This window comes from Cynara cardunculus (assembly GCF_001531365.2).
Source record: "Cynara cardunculus var. scolymus isolate 2C chromosome LG 14, CcrdV1, whole genome shotgun sequence".
Classification (NCBI taxonomy): domain Eukaryota; kingdom Viridiplantae; phylum Streptophyta; class Magnoliopsida; order Asterales; family Asteraceae; genus Cynara; species Cynara cardunculus.
The window spans coordinates 11745773-11758808 of NC_037541.1; the positions used below are offsets into that span (position 1 = coordinate 11745773).

Consider the following 13036-nt stretch of genomic DNA (forward strand, 5'->3'; position numbering starts at 1 on the left):
CCATTAAATCCCGAATCATCAGCCCCATGCTCTTCAATAGAGAGACGATAGGAGAACGGGGGACATATGGCAACACCCAATTGGTTGTTTTTAAATGGTTTTTTAAGTAATGAGTAAAAAGACAAAAATGCTCTTCAATCAATATAGTTTTTTAAATGAAGTTAGCGAGAGTGACCAATTTGTAATGAAACATAAAATATAAGGACCATCGGTGTAATTAATGCGTTTAAGGGAATCAATCCACCATTTTTGTCAACCACAAGGACCAAAAATGTAATTCACTCATATATGACATAATAATATTTTCTCTTCTATTTATCTACCTCTAATTGACTTGTAAGTTTATTCTTTTTCATATACTTTTTTCACCAATACGTATGTATATAGTGTTAAAATACGAACACTATGACTAACGTATGGTACGATGCTCTTCTGCATTATTTACATAAAAATGGGTCATCTCTTAGTATGTTAAATGTGAGATTTTGAACATGACCTTCGAAATTTTGGGACCCAAATTTACATGTGTTTAACGTCTTTTTATCGACCTATGTAAAACTATAGCCGAAGTTATTTAGGTTCAAACCATTACTTATTTGATTTTAGGTTTAAATCAGTAATGACTTAGGTTTAATTTCATATTGTTAATCGTTTTACGTTTAACCCATTTTTATTCTTAACATATATCATTTGTTATCTCATTTATGCAATGTAATCAAAAGTTTTGAATGTAACATAGTCTCCAAAAAGGTTAGAACGTCCCTGTTATTTTATATACATATAACTATACTAGAAGGGTATTCGCACAATGCAGCGAGATATATCTTGATTTTAATATTTCATTTTATTATTTATCTCAGTTGATGTTATAGTACGCTCTTATATGATTTGGAAAAAAACGATGAAATTTTTATTTTTGAATAAAATATAAATTTAAAAATATCATAAAAATTTGACAAAAATATCGATATTAGTATCAAATTAACTATTTAAAATTCTTATTTTAGTTTTTTTGTGTAATTTTTTAATTATTATTTAATTTATGTTCAATAACGAAGTAATTTATATTTGGTTTAATAATATAATTTTCTTAAGTAATATGCATCAATATACAGTACTTCATGCATAAAAAATGATTTTTAAGATTTTTTGTCAAATGCTTTATAATATAGTATAGATAAACACATACATAAATGGTTTCTTTACGTTATATTCTTAATAATTAATCAAATAATTTCTTGAAAACTATCGATCATATTAATTATACATGTACAAATTTGTGTGCAAGAAAGCTCATATGCAAATTGCAAATTTGTGTGCAAGAAAGATGAACCCATGTCATCATGATAAACAATTTAAAGGCGTCTTGAAGAACAAAGTCAAATCTTGAAAGGTATTTTGGTAAATTCACACAAATATAGACAATGACCTGCGATAAAGATTCTCCCCCATGGGAGATGCGATCAATGAGAATTATATATAAACATCCAAAACACACCACAACCATATAAACACCATTTAAAAAAGAACCCCAAATATACTCGATGGTGTCTCAAATTTGAACAATTGCCCTCTCTTTCTTCCATCTTTTCAACTTTTTGACTGCAAAAGATCCCACCTTTGATGATCTTCCAACAATGGCAGCGGCCACCGACCTCAGAAGCCCTCTATTACCATCTTCCAATGGCAGCCACCGCTTACAACCAACCGCCGTTGATGCCCGTCCTTCGCAAGTCATCTTGACGGTCAATGATGGGTATTCGCAATCTGGGACACCCACAAATCAAGATTCAATTCGTACGGCCACCATGATGGATATGGAGGATGAATTTATTATAAGAAGACAAGAAAACCCTTATGGGGTCATTGGGTCGGATGGATTTGAAGCTCCTGGGTCAACCACGGTGGATCCATTTAGAAATCAAACACCCAAGATTGAAGGGGTTTATGAATGGGTCAAGATGTTGGTGATTTTGCCTATAGCTTTGGTTCGTCTTGTATTGTTTGGATTGTGTTTGTTGGTTGGGTATATTGCTACAAAATTTGCTTTACATGGTTTGAAAGATAAGCAGAATCCAATGCCAAAATGGAGATGTAGGGTTATGTGGATCACCAGATTCACTGCCAGGGGGATTCTATTTTCATTTGGGTAAGATCAAATCAACCTTTATTTAATCATGTGTGTGTGTGTATATATATATATATATCTATAGAACCTAATTTAGATGAATGAATGTGAAATCTATTGCAAAAAATGCAATTGGGTTAGCTCAAATTGTTGGCCAAAATATGCACTTGGGGGTAGCTTGTATATGATAGCCTAGAGGTCCTGAGTTTGTACCCAAGAATCTCATTGGTTGGGTAGGGAAACAAAGGTTGCTTTATAAGGGGTTGGAAACCTCCTCTATCAAATGCGTTTTTAAAACCGTGAGTCTGGTTGTGGATGAAGCGGACAATATCTGGTATAGTTTCCCCTAGGATGTTACAAATACAAATGGTATTAGAGCCGAGAATTGGACTTGTCTGCCAGCGGATTGTGAGATCTTACATCGGTTGGGAGAGGAACAAAGGTTGCCTTATAAAGGACTAGATAACTCCTCTATCAGACGTGTTTTATAACTGTGAGTCCAGGTATAGATAAAGCAGACAATATCTTGTACGGTTGCCCTGGGATGTTACAAATAGGTTTTGGGTTGCCACCATGATTGCAGTAAATTGGGGGGGGGGGGGGTGTTAAAAGTTTTCACTTCCTGCTTTCATTCATCTTGAGCCTTGAAAACATGGAGATCAAGCAACACCTTAGACTTATATATTCGGAGTTGCAAGGAGTTCATAGATGTTATATAGTCTTAGTACCCATAACCATTTCTCAAAGGTCGATCTTTATGCCGTTTGTAGCTGATTTTGGTCGATATTGATCGTCTTCTTTTGTCTTTTCATGGTGCAGCTACCATTGGATTAATAGAAAGGGGAAACCTGCTCCAAGGGACGTTGCTCCAATTCTTGTATCTAATCATGTATCATATATTGATCCAATCTTCTTTTTCTACGAATTATCTCCAACAATCGTTGCATCAGAGTCCCATGATTCCATGCCCTTTGTTGGAACCATCATTAGAGCTATGCAGGTAAATTCAAGTTATTAAAAGTTCCATGTCATCTTCTTTTTCGATATCTCGACTCTTTTCCCATTTAACTTTTCTTTTCTGTGTTTTGTTTTCAGGTGATATATGTGAATCGTTTCTCACATCAATCACGGAAGCATGCTGTAAATGAAATAAAGGTAACAAGCGTTCGTTCCGTTTCCGTTTGTTTCCCACTTTCCCTATTTCGTTATTCAAAATGTGGTTTTCTAGTTTCGCTTTTAAAGTTACTATAAAGTACCTGTTTTACACACTTGTCTCCCCCGTAAATTATTTTACGGGTAAATAGTAAAATACCCATTTGACCGTTCTTATTTTGGGTCCATGATTCTTTAATTCGTCTTTTATTGAAGGGTATTTCGTTAAATTATGTGTTGAGGGACGTGTTGCCATTATTGTGACCCAAAAGTTTCTTTTTGTACATAACAAGTTAAAGAAAAAATAGTTCAAGAATGGTCGGTTGACGTGTTTTGCTGGTCAAAATACTTTCAAAACGAAAAACTCTTGCATTCTATCGATACGTAAGCAATTTGATACAGATGTGTGCTTTCAAGGATCTCAATGCAGAGAAAGGCCTCTAGCAACAGATTTCCTCGCGTACTTTTGTTTCCCGAGGGAACCACGACCAATGGAAGGCAGCTTATTTCTTTCCAACTTGGTGCATTTCTTCCTGGTTATCCTATACAACCCGTGGTGATCCGCTATCCCCATGTACATTTTGATCAATCATGGTAAGATTGCCTCCTTTTATGCACAGAAAAAAAAAGATTTCTTTTACCGCAAGAAAGGGGTCTTCATGGAAACAACCTGTATACCCCTTGGGGTAGAGGAACGGGGGAAATTGTCCAAAATGGCCAATCAAGCCTCCTCTCTTCACTTTATAGCCACCTTTTCAAGAAATTGACAGAAATAGCCGGAGATTACACAAGCAACACTGATGCAAATTGCATAATCCACTTTTTCCATTAAAATAATCAGAAAAATTTGGCATTAAACAAGTTGATGTAGATATGCCACCTAGACATTACACGACTAGCACTTATGCAACTTGCTTAATGTCTAATTTAACCACAAGGGTGGTGCCTGATTGGTTTGAGCTTGGCTCCAAAGGTCAAAAGTACCAGGAGGTCCCAGGTTCAAATCCAAGGAGGAACAAAAATCCCCTTGTGGCCACAGAGGTTCAAATGCGATGACTCCGGGCTATCTGCAAAGCAGGTGGTCGCCCTGGGATTAGTCGGCTTGCATAGCGGGTTGGATATCCAGGTTAATCAAAAAAAAAAAAAATTCTGATTATTTTATTGGAAAAAGTGGGTTATGCAAGTTGCGTAAGTGCGCTCCTTTCGTAGTCTCCAACTATTCCGGTCATAATGTTGGAAAGGTGGCTATAAAGTGAAGAGGGGAGGCCTGATTGGCTATTTTGGACAATACCCTCTTGGGGTAGACAAATTGTTTCCATTAGACCAAAATAGCCGGAGATTACGTAAGTAGCACTAATGCAACTTTTGTAATCCACTTTTTCCAATATAATAATCAGAAAAATTAGACATTACACAAGTTGCCTATAGACATGTCACCTAGACGTTACACGAGTAGCACTTAACAACTTGCATAATGTCTAATTTTTCTGATTATTTTATTGGAAAAAGTGGGTTATGCAAGTTGCGTAAGCGCTACTTGCGTAATTTCCGACTATTTTCGGTCACAATGTTCGAAAGGTTCGTAAAGTGAAGAGGGGAGGCCTGATTGGCTATTTTGGACAATTCCCAATGAATGGTTCGCGTACATTTTACCCTCCTTGGAGCCTACACTTGTGGGATTTACTGGGTTCGTTTGGTTTTGGTTTTATGATTTTTAATGGTGCATCACATGGCTATAGGGGTCATATTACTGTTGCGATGCTCATGTTTAGAATGTTCATGCAATTCCACAATTTCATCGAGGTATGCTTCCTAGTAACTGATTTATGATTGTTCAATTTTATAAAAAAAAACGCAGATTTATTGACCTCTAATTCCCGATATGAAGTTATTTCAAAAGAATTGATATTGTTTTGTTTCAAATAAATCAGGTCGAATATCTTCCCGTTATGGCACCCTCACAACATCACAAAGAAAGTGCAGCTCGTTTTGCCGAGAGGGTGAGTTTATCTCTTCTAGTATAACTCATCAATATCACAAGGATTCATATTGTTGTAGTTGATCACTTTGGGTCATGAACTTTTTTGGTTTGGTTGGGTTAAAAAGATTTGGAATCGGTTTAGTTTGTTGTTCGTGTCCAAAACTAAAGCGAATCATATCTTTTACACCTCGTTCATACTTGCAAGATGTTGAAACTAGTCACAGAGAATGGTCATTAGCCGTGATTGCTCACACTTTGCACAAGTCAGCGGTCTTCACGGAAATAGACACTCTACCCTTTTGGCTAGAGGACGTGTCTCCATTCATCCATCCCGAGACCCTATTTTTGAGTGGGATATACTGTGTTCGTTTGGTAACGGGATTTTTTGGGGGGTGGGTGGGTGGTTGGTATGTTTAGTGAAAGTTGAGTGTTTACATCTTTAACTAATAGTATTTATGTTTGTGCAGACTGGGAGAGCCATGGCTTCTGCTCTCAATGTTGTACAAACATGTCATTCTTTTGCAGATTATGCGCTTCTTTCAAAAGCTTCCAACGCTGGACAGGTATATATATATATATATAATGTTTCGTTTTATTTTTTCTTTGTCTCAGTTGATGTTATAATACGGTTTTATGTGGTTTTGAGAAAGCGATAATGTTTTTATTTTTGAATAAAATATAAATATGAAGATATCATAAAAAAATGAAAAAATATATTGGTATCATTATCAAACTAACTATTTAAAATTTCTTCTTTTTTGTGTATTTCTTTAATTCATTTTTTTTTATTTTTGGTTTAATAATATAATTTTTTATAAAGATAATAATYAAGTATTTTGTTAGAAGTCAATCACTATCCTAATTGTATTTTAGATTTTTTATATTTAAAATGAGATGTTTATCATCTATTTGATTGTGTTTATCTGCAGTTAGTTACACAAATTCAAACATGAAGCTTTAATAAGTTGTACTTACATATAATTTACTTGTAATCTTGAATTTTAAGTAATATGCATTAATAAATGGTACTTCATGCATGAAAAATGGTTTTTAAGAGTTTTTGTCAAATGCTTTATAGTATAGCATAGATATGTATATATCTAATTTATTGAGTTATCACTACAGAATCAATGCTACTGATTTCGTTGTCGGTTTGAAGGGTATTTTGGTCATTTCACAAATAGTATAACACTTTCTTAAACCCATGTGTTTAATAAAACATTGCGATTTTCATAGCACGGAGGTGTTACAATTTTCTTGTCATTTATATATGCAGTGTGGGTGGTTTAGCTTGTGAGTTAGAAATGACCAGAAGACACAAAATTCATGAATTTTGTCTTGTTAGTCAAGTTATGAACACTCCGTATTTTAAAGTGTTGACGATATTTCGTTCTTTTTGCAGAAAAGCTTGTCGCCCTTTATGGTTGAAATGACAAAAATTCAAAAGGTGAGTTCGTAGTATAGTTTTTTTCCTGTTAGAAAATGGAACCTACCTTGTGTCGTGTGAAAATTGCAACATATGAGCACAGAGACATAGTTTCAATCGAAGTGGTTAGCTATCGACCAATTCTCTTGATACCCTTCAAACCATCATTAACAATCTTGTGGATTAAAAGAGATATAATCAAGAATTCGTAATGATGAAGTTAGTAGGTAGCTTTAGCCCGAAAATTTGCCAAAAATGGGAAAAGTTACAATTTCTATGGGATGTCTCAACGTGGAAGTGGTTGAAATTTCATGGAGGCAAAAAGAGTTAACCAAACCAGATAAACCCAGTAAATCTCACATAGAGGTACGGTCTTTTTTTTGGGGGGGGGGGAGATAGTTCTAATCCCTCCGCCCTAAATAATGTCCACATTTTTAATTTAGTTTGTCCCAAAATAAGTGTTTACTTGGGTTGTGGCGAACCGGTTAAGGCAACCTCAGGGGGGATGTAGTGGAAATCTCATCTTCCCGAGTTCAAAGGTAGACGCTGCGAAAGCCCTTGTGGCCACAGAGGTTCACCTGCTATAACTCCAGGCTATTCGTGGTCGCCTGAGGGATTAGTCGGTGTGTGTAAGCTGGCCCAGAAACCCACGGTTACCAAAAAATATAAAAGTTAAGTGTCCACTTCCAAAAGTAAGTGTCTGCTTTCCAATTGTGCCCTTATTGAGAGATGGAGAAATTCGTCACTCTCTTTATTATTAAAGGTTAAAATTGTCATTTAGTTAATTAAAAAGTGTAATAATTACACATTTGTAAAACTATGTGCTTTTTTCATAGCGGGAATTTATTTTGTGTTCCCAGTTATGCCATTTGACTTCTGCAGAAGCTGTTGACCTCTTGGATAGATTTCTTGCGATGAATCCTGATATCAGGTATATTGCTATAAGTAATAAAATCATCGTTTTCAGTTTATTTATATATTGTAATTCGATGATTTTAGCATAAGATTTTTGCATTTTTGGTTTTATTGAGTTCTTGAATTGAAGTCATTTAGGGCCTGGTGGTTTTTTCAAAATTACCTCTTAATGCCTCTGAAGTCTGATTCGTTCAGACGTTTGGGTATTAAGAGCGTTTGTTTTATTTCTAAATGTTCTCTGAAAATTTTAGTGGTAGCGTATCCCTTAATACCTCTTAATCCTAATCCGCCTTCTATCAAATGGTTCGTATTTTTGGGGCCGGAAGAGATTTGTTAGCAAAAACTATTTATTTTTTATACTTCTGTAAAAAACTATTTATCTTTTATATTTTTGCACTAGCTTGACCGATTAAGATTTCAAAGTTCAGAAGTAAAAATAAACAATTTTACTGATGCAGATTTTAGACTTCAGGACCACCTCTTATAAATCAGAAATGAAATCAAACTTCAGACTTCAGCACCTCTTAAAAAACAAACACCACCTTAATTTGCAAAAGGGGCAGTTAGGTGGGAGTCCTCCATCTGTCCCATAGAAATTTATATCTCTTTCCATTTGGAGTAACATTTCCACTCTTGGAAAGTTTTATGTTGGAATTACATACTTGGAAAGTTTTCTAGTTAAATTTACCTATTTGTCTGTTGTCACCTTCGCTTTTGTGGGTCCCATCACCATGACGTCAAGTAAACGGGACCCACAAAATGAAAAGATAACCCGAAACAAATAGACCCTTGTATTTCTTTAGGTAATTGTTATGGAATACAAGAAATCTTTATATCAACTACTTGCATTTTGTTTGCAGTGGATGTGTTAAAATACATGATTTCATGAGGGTTTTGAGATTGAAGCCTTCTACCCTTTCTGAACAGGTAAGGAAAATAATTCCAATTTCTTTATAACCATCACCCTCTTTTTTACATAGGCGAAGGATCGTGTGAGAAGGAGAGTTAAGGTGCGAAGCATGAGAAGGGATCTGGACCCTTGATCACCTTTAATCTCAAATCCACCCATTAATAACGCTTGATACAGGGATTGATCCTGTGCATCTTATCTTGGTGTATCTCATCTTAATGTGCATCCAAGGATGGAGATCCCTTCTTACACTTTTCACCTTAACTCTCCTTCTCACCGGATCCCAACCCTTGTTATATATATATATATATATATATATATATATAGAGAGAGAGAGAGAGAGAGAGAGAGAGAGAGAGAGAGAGAGAGAGAGAGAGAGAGAAAGAGATCCTCAGGTTCATGGGAAAACCACAAAATAAATGGAAAATCGAGGAACACCTTAATAATCATTCATTTGTACGGTATATGCACATGTGCATAAAAGTAACTGAAAATGTTTTCTGTTCCTATGCACATGTGCGTACCATACACAGATGAATGGTTATTAAGGTGTTCCTCAGTTTTCCATTTCTTAATGATTTTTCTTTGAATCTTATCCTCTATATATATATGTAATGTCAAATTTGTGCTTAAGAAAACTATAGTTATAAATTAATTTTTATTTTTCTACAAATTTGTAACTTTTCTTTATGTATTTGTAATATTTATCATACCATTTGATGCAATTCTTGATTTTTCCTCAAAAAATCAACACTTTTATCAAATTTTAAAATTGATAGTAGTTTCTTTAACACATAAAGTTCAAACCAGACGATAAATATAGTATTAAAATTTAAAAATATTTTATTTTCTTCTTCTTCCTGATTTTTTAAGTTTTCTTCATTGTGACAGATTTTTGGATTCATTGATGTCGACAAGAACGGAGTTATAACCTTCAAAGAGGTAACCATGATGCAAAAATCTTCCTTTATCGTTCTGTGGGTCTTGTTTTCGTTCATCCTAAATCACAAAATAAGGGACCCACCAAAGAGACGGAATCTTATAGCGCATACTTTCCGGGTCCCATTCTCTTTTGGAAAGTGGACGATACCTTTGGCGGGTCCCATTCCATTCGACTTATTGGGATCGACCCTAGTGGGTCCCGTTTGTTATAGGGTTATAGTTTTCTTGATATGGTCTATGCTCCGATTTCTATTTATACCGACACATCATCTGTCCCCAAACTCCTGTTCCTTGTCCCATCAATCAACTCCTGACACATCATTACTTTATTTAGTTTATCTTTTTATTCTCTCTCTTCGATAAAGTGATGATGTGTCAAAGATTGATTTGTGGACATGAAGGAGACAAAAATTCAAGTACATGTGATTTGTATTCCATCGGGACCTACTAAACGTAGTGAATCTTGTCGGGCATTCTTTGCGGGCCTCATTCTTTCCCTAGAAGAAACTTTGTGGGAATTCTTTCTTCGTTTTCCTCACTATGCAAAGCCGGAGGTCTTCAAGAAAACAATTGCTCTACTTTTTGGTGTGGAGGTCAGGTTTTCATACATCTCACCGCCACCCACTTTCGGGTGAGATACACTGGGTTTGTTTGGTGTGGTTTGCTTTAGTCGGATACTCGGATTATGTTATGGGTTATCGTCTTCGTTTATATTCATCGTCACATGGAAATCGGACCACACAATGAAGCTGCAATTGCATTTTTTTTTATGGGTTCCATTTCTTTCTCACCATAAACCTTTCTTTTTTGTTTGGACAATGTATGCAGTTTTTGGTAGGATCGGCTCACATCCTGAAGCTGCCCGTATTCCGGCGAGCATGTGAAATGGCCTTTACTCAAAGTGACGAAAATAAAGATCATTACATTTCGATACAAGAAGTAATAATATATATAATTTTTTATGTTTTTTATAAGTTCTTTTTTCCGTTTGGTTCGTTTTCTGAAGTGTCTACTGCTTAAACTTGCTTTGATTTTCATCTGCCAGTTTGGAGGTTCCGCCAGCCCCGCCATTCCCAACTTGAGCACGAGCGAGGTCAGTTATCCGTTCTTTCTGTAACCAAATGAACCTAGTAAATCCCATACCGACATAGGGTCTGAGGAGGGTAAAATGTACGCAGTAGTTTCCCGTACCTCAAGGGATAGAGAGGTTGTTGTCAACGATCTATAAACGAACCCACACTACACCAAAGTCGGCTTTATAAGATGCCATCTAATAGACTGCTTTATATGACTTAAATTTGTAGGACCAAATAATTATGTCCCCTATATAAAAGTGTTACAATAAGTTGATAAGACATTTTTGGGCGTCTTAACAAGTTCTTTAGGAAACATTTTTCAAATTCAACAGTGTCCTAAAAACTTGTTAGGATATTGAAAAACGTCCTATCAGCTTATTGTGCAACATGTTATCTAGGACACATAACTAAACTTTACTCTTATAAAGCAGTCAGTTTGGACATTTACACATATTTGGCATCCTATAAAGCCAAATTTTGTTATAGTGCCACTAAAAACCTTGTGGGGTAGGCTTAATTGGCAATAAGGTTTTGGGGCTTTGGGGATTTTTCTCAGAGGTCACTGGTTCGAGTCCTGCAAGTCCCCTCGGATTAGTAGAGGTGCGCGCAAGCTAGCCTGGACACCCATGGTTAACAAAAAGATAAAAAAAACCCTACACTGAAGTAGGGTATGAGGAGGGTAAAGTATATGCAACCGTTTCCTTTGTCCCAAGGGGTAGAGAGACTGTTATCGACAATCCATTCCTTAGAAATTCAAAACCGTAAGAACGGTTCTTTTTTGTTTCGAACAGATGCACACACTCTTCAATCTATTCGACACCGATGGTGACGGTAAAATCAGCAAAGATGATTTCATGACATGCTTAAGAAGAAACCCATTGCTCATTGCACTGTTCTTGCATCATTTCATTGATAAAGATTTGACTGCGGAAACAGGTTCGGATGAAATTGTTTGACGGGTTTGGATCAAAAGTTTTCGTTTTTTTTTGCTTGGTTTTATATAGTTGTGCCCTTTTCCAGCGGTAAGAATCGAATCCGGGGTAATGTATAACTTTTAATGCATAACGTACAAGTTGTTATAGCGCTGGAAAAGGAATTATTTGATGGGTATTTTTTGGTTTTTAGGGGGGGGAGGAGGGATTGAAATTGATTTCTCTTTGTGGGTATATTTTGGTTGTGAAATATGTACCAATGAATTTTGTTTTACTTTGACTTTGACTTTTTTGATCAACACAAATATAGTAAGAAAAGAATGATTCTTGTTATGTTGTTTTTTTTTGTTTTGGTTTCTATTTTGGGGAATTTGTTTTTTATGATGCGACGGGCGTGTCGTTTTTATGCAATTATGTATGTGTTCTGGTTAAACTGTTGAACATAATGACTCGAAATCTTGAATGGCGATTCAAGAACTTATTTGTTAGATTGTAAGGTGTGATCGGACAAATCTTGCTTTTCGCCAATTGGGTCTTTTAGGGTTTCATCGATTTTATCTGTTTGCGATCAATTTACTGCAAAGATTTCACTGAATATAACATTTGATTTGATATACAGTTTTTTAGTTGATAATGTTTGCCTGAGGAAAGTTCTCTTATAAACTCAAAATTGATTAGGAACTGAATCATAAGGGTGGTGCCTGATTGGTTTGAGCTTGACTCTAAAGGTCAAAAGTACCAAGAGGTCTCGGGTTCAAATCCAAGGAGGAATAAAAATCCTCTTGTGGCCACAGAGGTTCAAATGCGGTGATTCCGAGCTATCTGCAAAGCAGATGACTCCGAGTTATTTTACGGGTTATCATCTTCGTTTATATCTCTGGGATTAGTCGGCTCGCATAGCGGGTTGGATATCCAGGTTAATCAAATTTTTTTTTATTAGGAACTGTCCATGAAGTGTGACGTGTTCTTCTTTAGAATGAATATTTATAATGAATAATATATTTGTGACGAATTTGGAAGTGTTATTCACACAAATTCATGATGAATATGGATGTGTTATTTGTCATAGATCATACATTCATGGTGAATATGTTACGACATTTGTGATGAATTACACACCTATATTCATATTGAATATTCATATTGAATATTCATATTAATAAATTACCTTTTATTAATCGGTTATTATAAAACTATTGTTCTTAACATGTTCGAATATCTATACTATATTATAAAACATTTGACAAAAACTCTTAAAAACCATCTTTTATACATGAAGTACTTTTTATTGATGCATATTATTTAAAATTCAAAATTACGAGTAAATTTTGCATATGTACAACTTATTAAGCTCCATATTTGAATTCGTGTAACTAACTGGAGATAAATATAATCAAATACATGATAAAATTCTCATTTTAAATATATCTAAACTATAATTAGCATACTTATTGAGTTCTAACAGAATACTTAGTTATTATCCTTATAAAAAATATATTATTAAACTAAAAACAAATTACTTCGCCATTAAATATAAATTAAATTATAATAAAAAATTGAATCAGAGAAATTAC

General features: G+C 35.1%; 1 protein-coding gene across 1 annotated transcript; it reads left to right on the plus strand.

Moving 5' to 3' along the window:
- The first annotated feature begins 1546 nt into the window (after window positions 1-1546).
- Window positions 1547-11919, plus strand: LOC112527005 (lysophospholipid acyltransferase LPEAT2-like). Its single transcript, XM_025137472.1, has 14 exons — window positions 1547-2149; window positions 2948-3128; window positions 3224-3283; window positions 3711-3874; window positions 5020-5083; window positions 5212-5280; window positions 5729-5824; window positions 6664-6708; window positions 7548-7618; window positions 8463-8529; window positions 9404-9454; window positions 10283-10393; window positions 10500-10547; window positions 11322-11919. The coding sequence occupies exons 1-14, from the start codon at window positions 1638-1640 to the stop codon at window positions 11484-11486; spliced, it is 1704 nt and encodes a 567-aa protein (XP_024993240.1). The 5' UTR covers window positions 1547-1637; the 3' UTR covers window positions 11487-11919.
- The last annotated feature ends 1117 nt before the right edge of the window (window positions 11920-13036 follow it).

What these genes read in the sequence shown, in the direction of transcription:
- LOC112527005 (XM_025137472.1), top strand. Translation starts at nt 1,638, where the DNA reads ATGGCAGCGGCCACCGACCTCAGAAGCCCTCTATTACCATCTTCCAAT. An exon ending in GCGATGAATCCTGATATCAG is followed by an intron (nt 7,619 to 8,462) that starts GTATATTGCTAT and finishes TTTTGTTTGCAG; the next exon opens with TGGATGTGTTAAAATACATG. An exon ending in CCAACTTGAGCACGAGCGAG is followed by an intron (nt 10,548 to 11,321) that starts GTCAGTTATCCG and finishes TGTTTCGAACAG; the next exon opens with ATGCACACACTCTTCAATCT.